Raw genomic sequence first — 21,583 nt, 5'->3', positions numbered from 1 at the left:
ATCTTAACATAGGGTTACCAGACATCCCCAGTTCCCAGGGACAGTCCCCGGATTTGCAAATCTGTCCCCAGATTTGCAAATCTGTCCCCGGGAAACGTGGCAGTAGCAGCCTCAGCAGCCCAGAGCCGGCCTGGTAGCGCAGTTGGCTCTGGCTGGCTTCAGAAGCTGCTTGCTGCCCCCGCCACTGCTGAAGGGGAACCAGGGATGTCCGGTGGTACAGATCTCCTGCCCCCTTCCCCCTTTGTTTTGACAGATCGGGGAAGGCTCAGGAGTCATGGGCGGGCAGGCGCCGCCCAGGAGGGGCAGAAGGCACATGGTTTCTCTGCCAGGCAAGGTGCAAAGCCCTTCTTTTGCACCCTGTGAAACATAAATGTGCAGTTTTTTTAAAAAAAACTGGGCAACAGCCGCCCACCTGTGACTCCCAAGCCTCCTCCGATCAGTCAAAACAAAGGAGGAAGGGGACAGGAGATCGGGGGAGCACCGTTGCCCAGTTTTTTTAAAAAAAACTGCGCATTTATGTTTCACAGGGTTCGAAAGAAGGGCTTTGCGCCTTTATACAATATGCATATGTACTTGGGCCCAGGGTCTTTTGCCTCACCATCTCCACTACTGATTCCCTGTTGCTAAGGTAAAGGTAAAGGGACCCCTGACCATTAGGTCCAGTCGTGGCCGACTCTGGGGTTGCGGCGCTCATCTCACTTTATTGGCCGAGGGAGCTGGTGTACAGCTTCCAGGTCATGTGGCCAGCATGACTAAGCTGCTTCTGGCGAACCAGAGCAGCGCACGGAAACGCCATTTACCTTCCCACCGGAGCGATACCTATTTATCTACTTGCATTTTGACATGCTTTCAAACTGCTAGGTTGGCAGGAGCAGGGACCGAGGAATGGGAGCTCACCCCGTCATGGGGATTCGAACCGCCGACCTTCTGATCGGTAAGTCCTAGGCTCAGTGGTTTAGACCACAGTGCCACCCACGTCCCACCCACGTCCCTGTTGCTACTCAGCTTCAAAAAAAAAAAGTGTCTCCGGATTTATTGAAAAAAACCTGGTAACCATATCTTAACAGTGATCTCAGTTCTCCAAGTGGCAGGACTTACCGCCGCCAAAATGGCACCCCCACACACCTGCATGGGGAAACGTCAAGGGTTGCCGAAGTAAAACAACAACAACAATAATTAGAGAGAGAGAACACCTATGGGAGCAAAACCCCAAAAAGGAATAAAAAGCAGCCTGTCTTACCATGCTCAGTAAGGCATGGAAAGCTGTGGTTCATTACAGGGAAAATAGAACGGGGTATTTTGAATGATGAACTGAGGAACTCCTCACTGAACCATGAGGCAAGGTGAGGTGACTGCCTCAGGTGGCAGGATCCACAGAGGCAGAAGATTAGGCCTTCAAGGAATGCAGCGCCTGCTTCAGTGGTGGTAGCGACAGTTGAAGTGCTTTCCTTGGAGGCCAGATTTAAAAATTAACCGCCACAGTGGCCTGTTGGCAAATGGGAGGCACTGCTGGTCTTCTTCCACACTTGCTCTCGATGTAGATTTTTATGCTCCCCCCCCCCCTTTGTTCCTGATACAGATCTTCACTCAATCCTTCTTCTCTGGCTTGGTGAGGCACCATTTTGTTGTTTACCTCAGGTGTCAAAAATGCCTGTTATCATAGTCAGCTCTCTTGTTCACATGGACTTGAAGGTTGTCCTCAGATAATAAACTGGGCTCAGAACTTGTGGGAAAGTTGTGACACTGTGTACAAAACTGCAGTCTGAGTAACACCCTCAGAGTTAGCCAAAACAGCCAGGACTCTTAAGAAGACTAATAACATTTAATGAGGCATAAGCTTTCCTGGACTAGAATTTAGTTAATCAAATGCATGAAGTATTATCCTTGCTTGACAGGAGTTTTTCTCTCAGGATCCCAGAGTTCCATTCCTATCAAAACTGAGCAAACAGGAACAATAACAATCAATAGCTTATACGCAGAAGTTGGCAGACATCCTGAAGGAATTACTTTAAAGGTATTTCAAGAAAGCTAGGCATTGAAATAATTCTGCATACAATTTTTTTAAAAAAATAAATATTCCAGCTCAATGAATAAAATGTTTGCACAACTCTGCTCTGCTTCAGTTGGCTTGCTTGGCAGTAAACTGATGGGAATCACATCAATGCAAACATGAAAGAGAATATACTACTTCTTACTTTGCTGCAAATAAAGAAAATTGACAGTTTTAATATCAAGCAGGCAACATTATAATGTCTGCACCCATGGGGGGGGGACGGACTGCTTTCCCCTCTGTCAGAAAAAAGCCTCTGTCCAAGAGTACACGATTATACCTGTGCAAGAAAGTGAAGAAATTTCAGGATATGATAACAGAATTGTAATTGGTCATTAGGTTTTTATGAATAGGTGGCAATCAAACGACAAGCCGTAAAGTAATCATCATGTAAATGATAACAAAACTAACTTAGCTGCCCAAATTGAGGTTGGAAGAACGCATGGATTTCCACAGACCTGGATTGGTATCTACTTATATGTGCTTTATGTATACACATCCTCTCTGTGTGTTTCTGTCTGCCTCTCTCCTTCTGTGAGAGGTGCTCCCTTAACCAACTGGGATGAGGAAGACTTTGAAGCCATCAAAAAAGAACTAGCACTCACATTACAGTATTGTTTGTGCTTCTATAATTCATACAAGTTCATAGCTTTGATTGGAATTTTGATGGAACAGGTGCCCTGATTATTGTCATCTGGACAAACAAATTTCAGGTGGCTAGCTGAGTTCTGGGCAAGTTTCCATCCATGTTTACCATTTTGTTTTTGTTGCTGTTTGCTCAATTGCCTTCGTAGCATAGTTTTTCTGTCTTTTCATAGACCCTGTGAAATTATCCTGTTTTGCTCTCCATATTTCCTCAGGTCATTTAACATGCTTGGCTATATTTCCTTTTGTGTTGCTGCATGAAAGATTGATGTGAGGAAGGGCGGCGGGGGGAGCATGTAACAGACGAGTCATTGTCAGATAAAAGATTTTGGCAGAGAAAAAGCCAACTGACATGTCCTAGCCCTCTTTAAAGCATTCTTGAGATTCTGGATCAAATTTGTTTATTTTCTTTTTAGAGTGAGGGGTTGTTTCTTATTTTTGCATCCCAACATTTGATTTATTGATAATACATGGATGTACTATGGTTTAGTTGAGTCCGGTTGCAGCATTTGTTATGAAATTTGTACAGCAAAAGAATTAAAAAGCAAAACATTTAGGGGGCTGAAATGAAAGAGCATAGGAATATGTGAAAACACGAAGCTGCCTTATATTACACCAGGCAATTGCTCCACTATGTCTTATAAGCCTTCCCAAAATATTTTATTGTCGCTGTTCTTAATTCTTGATAGGGTTTATGCTTTAACACTGATTTATTATCTCTATAGGGTTTTATGTTCTGTTTCTGTACACCATATATTCTCTGAATGTAAGGATGTTTATAAATTCTGAACCAAATAGACAAAATATTGTCTACACTAACTGGCAGTGGCTTCCCAGGATTTCAGACACAGAGTTGTATCCATTGCTGCACCAGCAGGGTTCCACTAGTACAATGGGACTTCTGTTTCCTCTCCTCCCTTCATACACCTTCCAAGTCTGCTCTGGTCCCCAGCCCTCCAGAGATGACTTTGTGTAAAGGTTCTGGAAGTAACAGAAGGCTGTTGAACCAGTAGAATTACAGCATCAAATATGGCCCAAACAGTCTTTCCTAGCCTGATGATGCCAAGGTTGGAACCTAGGACTTTCCACATGCAAAGCAGAGTCTTTACCACTGAGCTATGGCTCTTCTTCGTGTTCTCTTATTTTTTGAGACAGCAAAGGGAGATGGGAAAACAAGAATTTCAGTGTGGGACTCATCTTTTTCTCCACTTTCCTACCCTTTGTCACCAAGAATGACAGGCCCAGGGAGACAAAAGGAAAGCAATGGGGTGTGTTCTGTTATAAAAACAACCAAGTTAGTTTTCCTTCAGATTATTTTTTTAAAAAAAAAAAAACCAAGGGCACAAACCCTTCTTTGACAAATGCAATCCTCTCACAACCCCATTGAGAGTACTGGATAATGTCTTTCTGACCCCCAAAATAGGCAGTCTCGCTCCCAGGCTTGTGTGTATAGGATTGCTGTTTTAATAATGCTTTACACAGACTTTCTAACCTGATGTCCTCCAGATGTTTTGGACTATGACACCCATCCTCCCTGATTATTGGCCATGATGGCTGAGGCTGATGGGAGTTGTAGTCCAAAACGTCCTCACGGCATCAAGTTGAGGAAGGTTGCTTTAATAGAATCATTCTATTGTCTGGGAGTGATGGGAGCTGGAGTCCAGCAACACAGGTTTTGAAGCGAGATTTGTTTTAACAATTTCTCTTGAAGACTCCCCCCCCCCCCAAAAAAAGCAGATCTCACAAATCCAGTTTAAAAGCTTCAAAAGTAAATGCATGGGACACTTTGCTCTCTGTCCATGGTGCTGATTAGCTGTGTGCTTTGTACTGTATATCTCCAGCATATAATAAACAGAAAAGACGAATACAGTGGTACCTCGGGTTAAGTACTTAATTCTTTCCGGAGGTCCGTAGTTAACCTGAAACAGTTCTTAACCTGAAACACCACTTTAGCTAATGGGGCCTCCTGCTGCTGCCACGCCGCCGGAGCACAATTTCTGTTCTCATCCTGAAGCAAAGTTCTTAACCCGAGGTACTATTTCTGAGTTAGCGAAGTCTGTAACTTGAAGCGTATGTAACCTGAAGCGTATGTAGCCTGGGGTACCACTGTAGTGTTGTTTGCACCTACTGGAAAACAAATTAGGTATATTACATAAACATATTACATCCAATTGCACAGGCACTTCTGGGGAACCTCAGCTGCATATCTTTTATCTGAATTGAGCCATAATATGAATATGGTATTTTTAAAAATTACAAAAGGAATTGAAATGGTTGAGTAGCTTTGGGAAGATTAGTCCTTGGATGTTTGTAGTAGTCACATTTCAGATATATTGTAGTTGCAATCCTATACCTATTTACCATTTAATTTAGTGGGACTACTTCTAAGTAGGCATGTAGAGGATTGTGCTGTAAATAGGTAGAATCCAGACTAAGTTAATTGCACCCAGGTCCTGCCAAAATCAATGCAAAATGTTAGTTATGGTTTAACTCATCTCACTGGTGTTAATGGGAACCAAGTGTGAACAACTTGGACTGGATCCAGCCCAATGTATCCACTTGCATCTTGGTCATTGCCCTTCTTTTCTCCTCTTTTGTGACTTCATTGTTGTGTGCCTGTCGTATCCCTTTTTGTAACATAAACTTGTGATATCTTGAAAGACCAGATATTGTAATCTGATGTACAAGCTTTTGTTTTTAACAGAAAAGGCAAGAATAAAGCAAAAAGGGAAATTCACAAAATCAGCACATTTTTCCTCAAAGGTCTAGGGAAGGTCTAGATCCATGGGCAGAATGTGATCCCAAAGCAATGTTATCTACACCCTGGCAACACTACCAAATACTAATCAAGGTGGGGTTGAAAAAAATGCTGATGGAAAAGGACATTGTTTTCAAAGTTGTTCAAGACAGGCATAGTCCACGCATGCTCCAGACATCCAATATTTGTAAATAGCTTTTCCATCAACAGTGTTGATCTCAAACCATCAGACAGTAGCACATCATCAAAACATATAAATAAAATATCCATATCAACATAATATCAAGAAAACAGAAACAAGTCATATGACTGTAATTTGTTTTAATATTGAATTTTAAGTTGTTGTACCCCACCATGCGCTGTGGGTTAAACCACAGAGCCTAGGACTTGCCGATCAGAAGGTCAGCAGTTCGAATCCCCACGACAGGGTGAGCTCCCGTTGCTCGGTCCCTGCTCCTGCCAACCTAGCAGTTTGAAGGCACGTCAAAGTGCAAGTAGATAAATAGGTACCGCTCCAGCGGGAAAGTAAAGAGCGTTTCCGTGTGCTGCTCTGGTTTGCCAGAAGCGGCTTAATCATGCTGGCCACATGACCCAGAAACTGTACGCCGGCTCCCTCGGCCAATAAAGCGAGATGAGCGCCGCAACCCCAGAGTCAGCCATGACTGGACCTAATGATCAGGGGTCCCTTTACCTTTACCTTTACTACGCCATGAGACCTGATGGTGAAAGGTGGGTTAAAAATGGAATTCATTCATTCATTCACTCATTCATAACAACAAGTTCAATAAATACATGAAAAATAATTGAACAATATAAAGATTCTAAATGCAAAAAAGTTAGAGTGTTAATACATGTAAATGTAGAGGGGCAAGACTAACATTCACAGAGTAAGGAGTGACTACTGTATTATAGATCTAGATGCAGAAATGTGACCTAGATGCAGAAAACAAAATGGCACCCAAGAGTTGTGCAATTGGCTACCTAAACGACCCTGGCCAATTACACTGAGTGCTTTCAGGAAAGGGCAAAAAAAAAAAAAAAATCATGGGGTATGAAATGGAAATTAGACACCCAGAAATATCTGCCTTTTTCTAAAATAGATTATTTGTGGGGGGGCTAAACCTGCTTCTCTATGGGACGCGGGTGGCACTGTGGGTAAAAGCCTCAGCGCCTAGGGCTTGCCGATCGAAAGGTCGGCGGTTCGAATCCCCGCGGCGGGGTGCGCTCCCGTTGCTCGGTCCCAGCGCATGCCAACCTAGCAGTCGAAAGCACCCTCGGGTGCAAGTAGATAAATAGGGACCGCTTACTAGCAGGAAGGTAAACGGCGTTTCCGTGTGCCTCTCTGGCTCGCCAGAGCAGCGATGTCACGCTGGCCACGTGACCCGGAAGTGTCTTCGGACAGCGCTGGCCCCTGGCCTCTTGAGTGAGATGGGCGCACAACCCCAGAGTCTGGCAAGACTGGCCCGTACGGGCAGGGGTACCTTTACCTTTACCTTAATCCTGCTTCTAAATGGATGAGCAGTGCAGAGACCAAGTTGAAGAAAGGTTTCTTCTGGGATAGGAGTGGGGAGCCTGTGGTCCTCCTGGTATAGCTGGATCTCAGCTCCCATCATCCATGACACTTGACCACACTGGCTGCAGCTGATGGGATCTGAAGGGCAAGAACAACAGCTGGATAACCAAAGGTTCCCTAACCCTATGGAGCATGAGTAACAGAAAGGAGAGAGCCCTTGTGAGACTCTGGTTGTGAGGGGTTTCTGTCAGTAAAAACTGATAGAATTAGCCCCCATGCTGAATACAGGCAGCCCTGGCATGAGTAAAGAATGGAATAAGAAGCATGATTTGACTTTGACTTTGTGAGGCTTCCTTAAACATTAGCTGAAAGGATTTCAGGTTCTTGTAGGTTTTATGTCGTCTATTTGAATCGCACAAGGCCTCTCATGTTTTCTCATTAGGTCTAACAACTGTGTCGCTTGCATAGCACCAGTGTATACATAATAAATTATGAACCACTTTTGAAATATGGTTTTATAAAAAGCTTTCTGGGCGGGGGGGTGGAAGAGGGGAAACAGAGAGTCTTTGTGTAATTTGTTTAAAGTTATAAAAGCAGAGGCTGTGACAACCTCCTAATAAATCTGCAGAAGCACCACTGTACTAAAAAGCAGCTTTGTGAAAATAGACTAATTTATGGCCTTTCTGTCTCACTTCTTTATGGGCACTTCCGTCTACAGTGTCAAAAATGAATATAAGTGGAGAAGACCTGGAAAAGCTGAGTGAACCAGGTCCAATATTGCAGATGCATGTTATCAATCCACATTTCTCCTCCCTGTACAAACTAAATAAGCAAATCTGTTCTCTCTATACAGTGGTGCCTTGGTTTATGAACTTAATCCGTTCTGGAAGTCCGTTCTTAAACCAAAGCATTCTTAAACCAAGGCGTGCTTTCCCATAGCCGCGGGGGACTCTCCTCTATCCAGCACACAATATGTATGCAGGCCCTTTACCCTCCTTGCAATTTTAGCCCAAACATGTTAGCATCAATTTAGGGTTAATCACAAAAGGTGAAGGGAAGGGGCTGGTTTAATTCCAGTTCTGTCCTTCCTTCAGCTGGCTGGGTGGACTATTTGCTTAGAACTGCAAGGATCCTCTCAACTCACTACTCCAATTGGACTGAATGGGGAAAGGATAATGTTTCCACTCCACAACCCAGATGGTCAAGCAGAACTCTTTTTAATCTCTCATTTAGGACAAGACAAAATGGCTATGGCTCCTCCCACCATTTGCAATGCTTTCTCCTGCTCCTTCCCTCATCTGCTGCGTAGCACACCCTGAAATCTGTAGACCATAGCAGGTGGGGGAAGGATCCAATGACAGGACCATGGAGTGGATAGGGAAGAGGAGCTGCAGTAGAGCTCATCTACTACTTTAGTGAACGAGTAAACAGTGAAAGGGTATGTCCAGGATCCAGATTGTGAGATGTCAACCCTAGAACAGGGGTTTCACCCTTCAGATAATTGACAGGTGAACCTGTAGCAGAGGTTAGGAGACTTGGCTAATTATTGTTAGTACCCCAGCTTCTTCTTAACTATGCTTTTGGGGAGTTTGTGGCTTAGTTCTAAAGTGTGCAGTGCACACTAACAAGGATCAGTCTCTCTGCACAGCCAATCGCCATGGCTAAAGTCAGGCACTTATCTCAGTCTTATTGTTGTATTTGTTATCAAGTATAGCCTACTTTTCCTCCAGAAGGAGATAAGAGCAGCATACGTTAAAAATACTAAAACAATATAAAGCAAGGAATGGCAAACTACGTGTAATCAAATTGAAAATGGGGCTTTCGGTTAGTGTGGGCTTTCCCATTAAAGTCAGGTTTACAAACTTTTTGGGTGGCAGATGCTTAATTTAACAAATGCTTTACAGCAGAATTATCAGAAAGCATACATACATACAGAACTAAGGCCGCAGACTGGAATTGTGGCTTTCAGGATGTCATTCATCTTGAGTGTCCCAGTACAATTTCTTTAAGCAACTACAGAGTCCCCAAAGAAATTATCCAGCCATTGATTAGACAAACCACCTGCCTGGAATTGAAGGGGGAGAGGGAAAAGAAGGCATGGAAATGGAAAATCTTTCTGAAAGAAATCAACAGTCACTGATTGCTTTGAGGGAAGATGTGGATGGGCTTGTGTGCTCTTGGAGTCCCAGAGAGTCTATATATCATAGTGATGAGGTTCTTGGTCATAAACTCACAGAGAGCAAATGAGACAGTTTAGTTGCTTCTTTCATTTGGGTAATAGTCTTCTACTCCATATGAAAGCACACTACAGTACTTTGCTTAAGCTTGTTTTGTGTAGGATAACTTATCAGAATACTTGCAAGGGAGGGGGTGGACCCAAAACACCCGCCACATACCTTCATTGTGTATATTTCCACTCTTTTTCCATGTTACATAGTCTTATTTAAAAATAAAAAATGTTGGTCTACTCCCCTGGAAAGATATCTGTTTCATCATTTAAGGGTGCATAGCAGCCTGCACCATAAAGGAATTGAAGTCTGCAAGGGATTCTTCTAAGGGCACTTATTCAGATGTCAGTTCTGTTCAAAGAAGTCAATAAGCTGAATGTGCTGAATGTCTCATCTGAAAGATCCTATTTAAAAAGCCACATAGACTTTTGTTAATATGGCAGGTAAGGAACAGGGTGACATATAGGATTTTGCAGAATTTGTCATTTGAATTTTTAAGCTAGTTTTGTAAGCCGCTGTGAGAACGCCTGTGTGCAATACAAGTGCACAAATTTAATAAGGGAAAACAAATGTCTGTGGAATGTAAACCAAGAAGCTGTAATCAAGAAGCTATATATACTTTTGTCGTTTCATATCTATACAGCCAGTCCTGCGCATGCAAACTTGAGCAGGTTTCACTGACTTCAGTGGAAACTTGTTTCCACAAAAATGCCCTTAGGATTTCAGGCTAATGTGACAAAAAAGAAAACAAGTGCAATACAACTTTTTGCAGTATTATTCTTGTTTGTTCTGTTTATCTCGAGCCAAGTGCCTGGATAATGTGCCCTTGCACCTGAAAACTGCCATTGTCCAGGCAGCCTGGATCCGAGCCCTCTTAAGAGCTGACTAGGTACAATTCAACCGCATGGGACATGGGCTTCCTCTGCCCATACTCCACACAATCTTCATGATTGCCCACCCATTCACCCCCACTGTATACCTTCCTCTTCCTGCCTATAGCCTGATCAGCAATGTCCCTTGCACAAGCAAGGACTGCAGGCAGGAAAGTGAGGGGTTAGAAATCAGCAGCCTGAGCCATGGACAGATATTCATATATAAGGATCTAACTTTGGGGAAATAACTGGGGGGTGCCAGTTAATTCTGAAATCCCACTTGTGTGGGAAACTACAAAAGTAAAAAAAAAGAAAAGCTGACTGCCTAAATTAAATAATTAAATAATGCTCGACTCACTCTTTAGCCAAAACAGACCCCAGTAGAGTTTAAAACAGAAACGTTTGCAAAGTGTGGGAAATATAGGTTGTTAGACCTGTAAATATCCCAGTGTTAAGCACTGATAATGTGCTTCCCCACCTCTACCCATCTCAAAGTGAATAGACTACAACCTTAAGTAAGTTTAAATGCTTTACTTACAGTAATCAGTGGTCTCACCCATGCATCATTGAATGCTACAGCAGAAACAACATTGGTAAGGTATTCTTGGTTATGAAATACAGAAGTTTGGAGCCTCAGTCTCAGGCATCTGCTAAGTTACATGGTTCAAAGAGGGAGGGGGAAAGAGAGAGAGAGAGGAACAGGAAACAACCTTTGCTTCCTCCCTCCCCAAAGGTGAGAAGTCACGACCAATCTGAGTCTTCTCTACCAATACAGAACTTTGTGATCCTTAACCCCTTTCTTACTGCTGAATATGTACTGTTATGTTTGGCTGTGTTAATCTCCCACACTAACAACCCAGAGAAAGATGCCCAAACAATCTGGGATAGTAGAAGCACTCATTTTATGATGGGGTCACTAATACTTAGCTCCATCTGGAGCTATTTACTATCTTAAAGCAGGGATGGGGAACCTGTGTCCCTCCAGATGTTGATAGACTGCCAAATCTCATTTAACCAACTTTCATTTCAGAAGATGACCATGGGCAAATGGCCCACAATGGTCCCCACATGGAAGCTGGTGAACAGTGCTCACCTGCATCACCAATAAGTACAAAATTTAAAAGGGCTCTTTAACCTCATACGTATTTACTCAAAACTAAGTCCTGCTATGCTCAATGGGACTTACTCCCAGGTTCTGCACCTACACTCCTGCACAGCTGCTATCTCGTACACTGGGAGTAATTATTCAAGCTTTGACTGGGTCTTCTTGGCAAATGAAATAGATTCTTTGAGAATGAAAGGAAATTATAGGAAATGGTTTGCCACATATTTTGCAATTTTATGGCAAAACACTGTGACAGCCAAGTTACTGGGACAATAGAGAATCCCCACAGTGATGTTAAAATTCCTGAATTCAGCAAAAGTAATATGAGCACTCTTTCCTTTTTGTGGAGGCAAGTCAGGATAAAAATCTAATAAACCTAATCATTTTACTTATGCCGCTTGAATGTTTTCGAACAATGCTACAAACACACAAATATACACACATACACACACACACACACACACAGAGAGAGAGAGAGAGAGAGAGAGAGAGAGAGAGGAACTTCTACTGCTGACAAAGTCTCCCTTTCCTGATTGCTCAGTCTTGGACCCTAAAACTCACCCCTTGGCATTTTGTCTCATGTTCCAGTCCCACACTCATTGTCTTTTTCCACTCTTCTCTTCATTCTCTCCCCCACGTAGCAGATCACGTTCTGTTGAGTCATCTCTGCCCCACAGCCCCCATTTGCCCTGTGACGTGTTTGTCCCAGCTGTGACGGATGCAGTCTCCGCACCCCACTCCTTTATAACGGAATCGCCTCTTTTAATCCAATAACCACACGCAGGCCCCCAAACGAGCATAGGTTCAATAGGAGGGGGAGAAGAAGGGAAACAGCATCTGTGGCAGTGGGCTGGGTAGTGGGTTAATCCAGGCCAAGGGCCTTCTGTTTTGCTGTTCCTGATCACCTCCTGAAAGAATTGCTTCTCCCTTGAGAGTGGAGCCCTAGGTAATTCTCCCACTGAGAATGGCTGATGCTCCGACTGCCTCCATAGCTGTAGTCTCACAGAACCATTGGGAATGGGGTGAAATAGAAGGGAAGGCACCAGTTCCCCAAAAGTGAGGAAATTCAGCCTCTTAGGGAAAGGAAGATGTCTGGCTTCCCTTCTGTGCTACACAGAACCCTGGATGTGTACAGACTAGCCTGAAATTCTCGTAGGGTTGGAGCTCTTTGCAATTGTGCCTGTCCCTTTAAAGAAAGGGAAAGCCGCTTCTCACACTCTGCCTCTGTGGGTGAACACAAGGTGCTGGGATTGAGCTGCTTGATGCCAGATCAAGGGAAAGTAGAGGCAGAGCTCAGAGGAAGAAGGGAGAAGAGGATATCTGCTGGAAAAAGAGGTGAATTGGGGGTGAGGATAAGTGAAACAAAAGGGGGGAGTTGGGAGGAGGTGATAGTTGTGCCGGGAACAATGCCTGTTTTTGCAAGGGTAGTGAGTAATCCAATAAATCTAACTTGTTACTGACGCTAGTCTGGGAGTTTAGAAATTGGCTGTGTAAACTCAAATGTCACCTCCGGCAAGCTGCTTTTGCTCAAACTTTAGAAGCTGATCAACAATTTCTAAGGAAATAGTCACTAATGATGGGGTGGAGGGAAAGGAATTACCAAGCCCTGCTTGGATGCCCCTGCTTATGTCAGCTAATTGGATCATACTTTACTCTGATTCTTACGGAGACTTAAATATTTATGTCACACAGAAAACCTTTCATGGACATTCTTGTTTTGATCAAAAATGCACTTTTCGATTCCATGTTAAATGTAGGTTAGCTGTGAAAGCAAAAGTAAATTCTGAAGGAATGGGGGGGACAGACTAAGGTACATCAACTGTTGATAATAGTTCTACTCTTTTCTGTCATTCGTTCATGTGAGCTATTGATTTTGTTGGATTCTATTCACACTTTAAATCTTCTAGTGATGAGTTTCTTTTAACGGCAAACTTGAGGCAGACCTTTTCAAGGGACAGAAATGTCATTCTTATGAAAATGAGAGCTACGCTTGCAAAAGTGGCAGAAATAACTTCATTTCTGACCTTCATTCTTTGAGCAATAATTTAATTGTTTTGTGATACTGGTTTCTGGTTAAGGAAGCGTTGGCTCTTTTTTAACCCAAAAAGTAAATGTGCTCACCATTGTATACTATTTTAAGCTGCTTTTTTCATATTCTTGAGGTTTATGGAGAATTCTTTGATTTTGAACTGACATTTCGGTTTTATCATCTATAAGAAAGATTTAAATAAAGTGACTTTGTTTCAACCAAGTTTCTATCCGACACTTTGATTTTTAGATTGAAATATTTGTTTGGAGATGTTACAATGTTTAGGAAATGTGTGTGGATTATCTGGAACATAAAACAGGTTACATCTGAAGTAGCATAATCATATCAGGATGAATTGTAGGATAAGACAATCATGTTATTTTCTGATATGGACTCAGGGTTGTTGGGTTTTTTTGCCATGTACAACTGATATGCATAATATGTTATTACCTTTTGTCTAGCTCTCATGTTAATGAAATAGCAATCCAGAGAAGTGTCAAGAGGCTTCAGCATGGCTTTTCATGTGGCGGGACTGATTGCTATCATTGTGTTCTACCTGGCTATCCTCTTTGTTGGAATATGGGCTGCATGGAAAACCAAAAACAGCGGTAGTGATGGAGATCGTAGGGAAGCTATTATAGTTGGTGGAAGAGATATTGGCTTGCTGGTTGGTGGATTTACCATGACGGGTATGTTCCTCTCTTTTTACCTGTTATTCAAGTGTCTACATCCTTCCTCTGACATGAATTTAAATGTGCGCCCTGCAAAGGCACAACTTCATGGTGCTGCTTAGCTGCCAGTAAAATTGCATGCCACATAAATAGTTCTGACAGGAAGGCTTCAACCAGTTGCTTCTGAGTAGTCACACTGAGAACTGTACTCTTGTGTGTTTTCTTTTCCCCACTGGAAAATGCACCCCACTGGGCTTACTGAATAATGCAATATGAACAGGTCGATATAACCATGATTTATAGAATATTCCCCCTTGTTGTTTGTTATAAAAACTAGCTAATGAATGAGTCGCATCTCCTGTTACCTTCACAATATCCAACAGGAGCCAGAGCAGTTTATCAACGCGGCATGCATCATATGTATATGGCTTCTGAATATTGCAAGGAATAGGACAATCATGTTGCATATAGGGAAGGATCAAAATATCATGCGACAGATGCCATTGTAGGTGCACCAAGTTAAATCTAAACCAAACATAGCCATCAACTACAGTAGCGCTTCACAAAGAATTTCACTGGGCCAGCCTTATTATAATTTAACCACATACTGTAATTTGGGATCTCACATGCTGATCTTCAAAGCAACTTAGGCAAGATATTTTCAGTTAAGCCAACGTAGCTAAGTAGTTCATGCAGTTCAATCTGGTACATGTTTACTCAGAAGTAAGTCTGACTCTGTGTCATGGGACTCAGTCCCAAGTGAGTCACATAGGATTGCAGCCTTCATGTTGCATAGATATCAGAAGAAAAAGATGGGTCAATATACACGTCTACTTTCCTATACACAATGTCAGGCCGCGTTGACTCCATGATGACATCATCAGAGAGGGCAAAGGAGCCGAACGGTGAGTCATCATGCACCAAAATGTTTAAAATGTTTGTGGCTGGGCCTTCAGTTACAAGAATTGCCAAAGTGACATTTCAGATTGGTGCAAAATGGCATGAGATCTGAAATGTCCCCACTCTACTTGTTATAAAGGGCTTTGCTTCAGAAACAAGATAATTCATTCAAAAGAAAAACCATTTCAGTTCCAAATTTAATTATTCTTTCAGTGTTTTCTTCCCTTCTTTGTGCAGTCAATTTCAGGTTTACAATTAAACTTGTCCAGCACTAATTTGCAAATAAGTGCATAACTTTGTTGAACGAATGAGTTTCTGTTGATTTCATTGAAATTTTCATTCAAATACAGGCTAGGTTGGGGTTCAGATTTGTAACTGGGGAGGGGAAATAGTATATCAGTTAAAGCAAGAAAAAGTCTGCCTTCTTCCACCATTTAGATTAAAGAATTGGAGCCTTTATTCTCCTTTTACTTCGAGGTGTAATTATTGCTCATGATTTGAAAGGCTGCCTATTGTGAACAAAAATTCCAGAGTAGCGGCTACATTAGTCTGTGGAAGCAAAAACAACAAGGAGTCTTGAAGGCTAATCAATTTATTTTGGCATTAGCATTGATGAAGTGGAGAGTCACAAGACTCTTTGTCTAAAAGGTTAGATTCTGGAGCCATGCACCCGGGATCCCCAGCCTTTTTAGGTCCAGGGACACATTTTAAAATCTAAGAAACAGTTGTGAACACCACAAAATACCCGTTTCACAGAAGAAAAAGTGGTGATACTTTGAAAAACAACACCTCAAATAGGCAAAACATACACACACATGCCTCACAAATGAAAGAAACACAGACCAGAAAAACAGGCCATGCTTCCACAACTAAAAACCTCCCCTGGATAACTTAAATTTTTAAAAATTTGGCAGGGAAGAGGACCTTGGTGTATGCCATGGGAATTTCTAAGGCTTCCAGGGTGTCTACAGCTGCCACATTAGAGAACCCACTCATACACCATGTAAAGAAAAGAGAATATTCGGTAGGGTTATAATTCCCGATTCTGCTAGCATTTATACTTTTGCAGTGTAAGTAATTATGCACTGGTTTTTAGTGTGCAAATTGTAAAATAGCATTCAGGGGGATGTTTGCTGATCTGTGTTTTGTCAGCCAGGAATAAAAGGTTCTAACATTTCAAAGGAAACTAGATGCAGTTCTGTCAACAAAACTGATTGCCAGCCGTGAAAATGATGAGAATTTTGCAGGCAGTTTCGTCAGGAGAAACACCAGCTGTCTACTGTGATTAGTGATGTTAATAAATATTTAGAAAGTGGCAAAATGTGTTCAATGATACCTATAAGACAAATAGGAATGCAAAACATCTAAATTTTAGAAAAGGATTCAAAGCTAAATGTGTCTGTTCGCAAAATGCAAACAAATCCTACTGGCAGGACTAAGAAGAAACAACATATTTAAACAGATTTAGATGCAAGGAATAACAAAACACATTTAACTAGCACCGCATATATAATCGTTTTTCCTAGTATTAAAAAAAGAGTTAAAAGCTCATCTCCAAAATAAATGAACTTCCTGAGTTTGGAATTGATTGCATTCCAATAAAATACAGATGCATACTTTTGTCTACAATTCAGCTACACATTTTGTCTACGCACCCAAGATAGTCAACAAGCTTGTTCTTAGATTGTTGTATTCTATTTGCCCCACAAGCCAGAAGCTGATCCACAATAGACCCCATGGACTGTAATCAATAACAATACAATCCTATGTCTTTACTCTGAAGTAAGTCTCACAGGGTTATATCCAACTAATATATTCAGAGTAGACCTTTGAAATGAATGCACCTAAATTAGTCATGTCCTTTAATGTCAATGGGTAGGGCTCTGAGGAGGAGACTGGCATTGGAGACAACTCTCTGTGTTAAACAGGACTTAAAGAGGCAGAAGATTGCAGTCTGTTTCCTTCTCTCCTTAATTACATACCCTTTTGTGTTGTTACGTCTTTTCTTCCCTTTTGTTGACTGAATTTGTAACTTTATTTCAACATAAGATTCCCTAGTTTTAAAATATCCCAAGTTACGATTACCAGGGGAGGGGAGGGACCGCCTTAATATTAAAATCAAAACTCTGCCATTTCTCACCCTAGCAAATGCTCTTAAAACCAGATGAAATACAGCTCCAGATTCAGATACCTTTTTCTATTTGCTAAGTTTATACCCCAAACACCAATTGCGGGTGTAAGAAATGAGCTCCTAAAGAAGGCGGGGGGGGGGGGTTGGACATTTAAAAAAACCTGTTTTGTTTTATGTTTGCTGAACTGGGCTTCTTGTGAGGAAGAGTGAGGTAGAATTGTAAATAACTACTACAACAATATACAATGAATCTCTATATGGCTTAATGATAACAGCTGCATGCCTCTGGCAATATCTATCTGTAACGATAGGAGATAGACTGTGGCTTGTAGAAAACCTGGGCTCTATTCAGAGTCTCTGAGGTAAGCATGCAGTTCAGCACTGCTTAAGGGAGATGGAATAATCTTAGTGCATGGATTGTGGGAGGGATGAGTAAATTTGTCTGAAAGTGACTTGGGAGTCATTCGCACTGACAGGAATGTTTTTGGCAAAGTATTGAAATTGGCTGTAAAGTGGGTCTGGTATTTGATAATCCTACTGTTGAATAGATAACAATAAAGTCATGGGGGTGAATTCTGAGATTAGTCATACTCAGAGTGAAGACACTGAAATCAATCTACTCATGTAACAAATCCACTAATTTGAAGCTGTCTAATCTGAGTATTAAAGGGACGCGGGTGGCGCTGTGGGTAAAAGCCTCAGCGCCTAGGGTTTGCCGATCGAAAGGTTGGCGGTTCGAATCCCCGCGGCGGGGTACGCTCCCGTTGCTCAGTCCCAGCGCCTGCCAACCTAGCAGTTCGAAAGCACCCCCGGGTGCAAGTAGATAAATAGGGACCGCTTACTGGCGGGAAGGTAAACGGCGTTTCCGAGTGCTGCGCTGGCTCGCCAGATGCAGCTTTGTCACGCTGGCCACGTGACCCGGAAGTGTCTTCGGACAGCGCTGGCCCCCGGCCTCTTAAGTGAGATGGGCGCACAATCCTAGAGTCTGTCAAGACTGGCCCGTATTACTTAATAAGGCATCACCCTAGGTGATGGTGTTCTTTAGTGGGTTTTTAAAAAAAAACAACCCCCAAACACCTCAGATATGAACTGAATACTGATAAAATGAAATCAACCTGAAGAGTCAGCAGTTCTGCGCTTTGGTAATTGGCAAAATCACTCAGCAGATCATGTCTGTACTTCACATAATAAAGGAGATTAAGAACCTACCCATATATCTATCACACACACAAAAGATTTTTAGCGGCATTGACCATTTGTGCCATCCCATTGCATTTTCTTGACAGGCAACCATGCTAAGTACACAACAAGCTTTTCCACCATGACCACAAGCAGAGCAGATAGCAACATGAGTTTTGCTATTATTTGCCCCTTGCAACTCTTCCATTGTGGGGAGCATGTATGGAATTAGTGTTGGGATATATGCTTCACACAACCTCTGTTTATGTCTGTTATCCATCACTAAACCACCAGAAACATGGTACTGGATGAGTGCTTTACTGTATCCCTTTCAGTCTGTGGGGATTTTATCCCGCAGTGAGTCAGGAACTAGGTGGTGGTGTGCAGTCTGATGATAGACCAGCAACTGCCTTCAGCGAGATCACCGGAAGAATAGCTTTATATTACATTATATTATGATGTTATACTACGTCAGGCTTTGCTTCTAGCTTACATCACTCTACACTCTGCTCTCAACTCTGCCTTTGTCTTTCTTACTACCCACAAGTTGAGGGAGGGCGCCCCACCCATTTGCCATCTCACACAGTTCCACTTCCTTTGTTCCCCCTAATGGCCCATCACCCAGGCAATCACCTCATCAGGAAGCTAGCCAGGCTATTCCAAGAACTAGAAGGAGACCCAGGCAAAGGATCTCAGCATACAGTCTACTCCTCCCCCACCAAACTCATAACAATAACATATCTGTTCTGTCTGTGAGCTGCCTATGAGCATTCAACATCCCCCACCCCCATTTGATGGAGACGCCACTGAGAATCAACTCATTAGCTGCTCAGGAGAGAGCTACATCACAGATGCTGCCATTTCCTCTGTGTGTACAGGCAAAACATATGAGTAAAGCCAAAGCTTAATTCAGCCATGCATCTGAAATAAAATAGCAAATGATGTCAGGATTAACACATGGGTGGGTGTACTAGATTATTACAGTTTACTTCTCTCTCTCTCTCTCTCTCTCTCTCTCTCTCTCTCTCTCTCTCTTAGTTATCTCTAGTTCTGTAGAGTAGCTAAGGCTGCAGTACCAAGCCACTTACCTGCGAGTAAACCTTGCTGAATTCAATAGAACTGATGTCTTAGTAGATGTGGCTGAGTCTGTGCTGTAAATCTACTATGAATTCTTTAGCCGAGATGCGATTTTTCTTCCTCTCTACGATTCTGTGTTTGATGCACAAATAAAGGATGTTGTTTCTCTTTTTCCTGTCTATGACATGCTTTAACGCTTATCTCCATTTCTTCAGCCACCTGGGTTGGAGGTGGTTACATAAACGGGACAGCGGAGGCTGTGTATGTACCAGGCTATGGGCTGGCCTGGGCCCAGGCACCCATCGGATATGCACTTAGCCTTGTCGTAGGTAAGCTGGAGTTATGACCCAAGCCAATGTCAAGTTTAATTGAAACAGTATAGTTAAAGCTTAAGCTAAGATGAATTGTTTCACTGAGCCCACCAGCTAGAAGACTGACTGTCTCCTTGTTCCTCTTTTCATTAAGACATATTTCTGGGAAATGGGCGGGAGGGACTCAGCATTTGAGACATGACATGGGACCTATGTTTAACTGGCCTGCAGTAAGAGATGGGGCCTCTCCAGACATCAGTTTAATTGTGCATTCTTAATGATTTCCTGCTCATGATGTTATTGGGACAGTAAGACTCATTCCCACTTTTAACACTGTTTGGGGCAGTCACACTTCTTCAACTTGAATCAGTGCATAATCTCATAACTTCCTGCTGAAATCCTGTAACTTGTCATGCCACAAATGTTTTGGTTTATTTTTGACCGGTTTCTGTTGCACTATAAGACAGCAATAATGTGATAGCAAGACCCTTGCAATGTGTTCTTAAACAAGACTGCTGTTATATTGCAGGTATATTCTGCAACTTTGTTCTTGTCTTCTTTAAGAACACATTGTAGGGGTCTTGGAGAGGAAGGGAGCTTTAATGCAATTGTCATAGGTATTCTCTGCGATGTGTACTTTTTTTCACTACACCTTTGTGATGATGAGTAAGGCTGCCAGCAACAAGAGCCAACCCCATGACCAGATTGCCATTTCTTTGGCAGTAATTAGTAATGGTGCATTGGACAGTTTATGATGGGTAGAGGGAAAGCCCTAGTCTGTGCTTAGACACCAGTTATGTTACTCACAAGCTTAGTAATGTAACAGCACATCAAAACTGCTAAGCACCATCATCATTATTTGGTTGCCTCCACCAAACTAAGGAATTCATGAGAATCCAAAATCTTTTCAATGCTTTTAGCACTTCATGAAGTTAACATTTTTGCTTGCATCCTGAGACAGAATGCAATTGGGGATAATCTGAATTTGAATGGTGCAATGATTTACTTCATTCAGGTCTGTATCAATGGCCCTTAAGGAAGGAACTGTTCCAGAGTCTTGAATATGGGAGGGATTTTCCTTCTTCTCATCTAGATGAAAAGTAATTTGCAGTCGATACATTCACTTCCCCCTGTGTGAACACAATGTTTTCTCTCAGAGACAAGAACAGGAATCATCTGCCTATGTATGGTTGTGAAACATGCCCATATGTTCAAGGTGGTACTTATAATCAAAAGCTCACGGTCCCCTTTGCTGAATCACCACCACTTACCAGAACGGAGGGGGGTGGGGCAAGGCAGTGGGGAGATCAGTGTGGTGCAAAAGCACTGGCTTGGCTCCACCAGTCCATTTGCACCCCACTGACCTTCCTGTCAATTCACCCATTTCCCTCTCCTCCCAGCAGTGACTCAGCTGTCAGGAGGTCAAGTGAGCACTGCAACCCCAAGTCACCACTACTGCTCCACTGAATATCTGAAGTCTTCTATTAAATGGAAAAATATATTAAAATAGTGCAGAACCACAGATTTTGATTGATTACTGGAGATGGGGCTTACATGGAACCAGGCATGTCTGAGATCACTTGCTATTATTCATGTCTATTGTCTTTCTCATGTTTGTTGCTTCAGGTGGTTTGTTTTTTGCAAAGCCCATGCGTTCCAAAGGCTATGTGACAATGCTGGACCCCTTTCAGCAAATTTATGGAAAACGAATGGGAGGGCTTATCTTCATACCTGCCCTAATGGGGGAAATGTTCTGGGCTGCAGCCATCTTTTCTGCATTAGGTAAGGAATACTATGTCATAGCATGGAGCCAAGAAATCCAACCAGTGGCTCCAGGACAACTATTGAAAAGCCATCAATACAAATGCTAACAATCCATGTGGTATAGAGCAGTGGTCTTCAGCTTTGGGTCTCTAGCTGTTGTTGGAATACAACTACCTCATCCCTGATGTTTGGCTAAGCTGGCTGGGCACAATGGGAGCTGAACTATAGTAATATCTGGAACTCAAGCCTGAAGTACACTGGCATAGAGAAATGTATAGCTAAACCCAAATGCTCACCATAAAATCATGTGACCCTACCATTTGGTGATACTTGTTTATCAGAAAACTGAC

General features: G+C 42.5%; 1 protein-coding gene across 5 annotated transcripts in view; it reads left to right on the top strand.

The window, feature by feature from the left end:
- Nucleotides 1-1,528: 1,528 nt before the first annotated feature.
- SLC5A7 (solute carrier family 5 member 7) overlaps nucleotides 1,529-21,583 on the top strand; it is a 31,161-nt gene continuing 11,106 nt past the window's right edge. Inside the window, exons 1-4 of one of the 5 annotated variants that reach the window (XM_083735582.1) lie at nucleotides 1,529-1,609; nucleotides 13,662-13,889; nucleotides 19,374-19,487; nucleotides 21,096-21,251. In XM_083735582.1, the coding sequence (XP_083591708.1) occupies nucleotides 13,712-13,889; nucleotides 19,374-19,487; nucleotides 21,096-21,251 (448 nt within the window). In that variant the 5' untranslated portion in view covers nucleotides 1,529-1,609; nucleotides 13,662-13,711. Of the gene's footprint in view, nucleotides 1,610-8,097; nucleotides 9,638-10,761; nucleotides 12,507-13,661; nucleotides 13,890-19,373; nucleotides 19,488-21,095; nucleotides 21,252-21,583 lie in introns of those variants that run through there. The other 4 variants (XM_083735583.1, XR_014563496.1, XM_083735581.1 and 1 more) reach the window with 4 other exon arrangements.

Source organism: Podarcis gaigeae (genome assembly GCF_964106915.1).
Source record: "Podarcis gaigeae genome assembly, chromosome: 4".
Lineage (NCBI taxonomy): Eukaryota > Metazoa > Chordata > Lepidosauria > Squamata > Lacertidae > Podarcis > Podarcis gaigeae.
The sequence above is the reverse complement of the archived record's forward strand: the minus strand, read 5'-3'. Positions and strand labels throughout refer to the sequence as shown.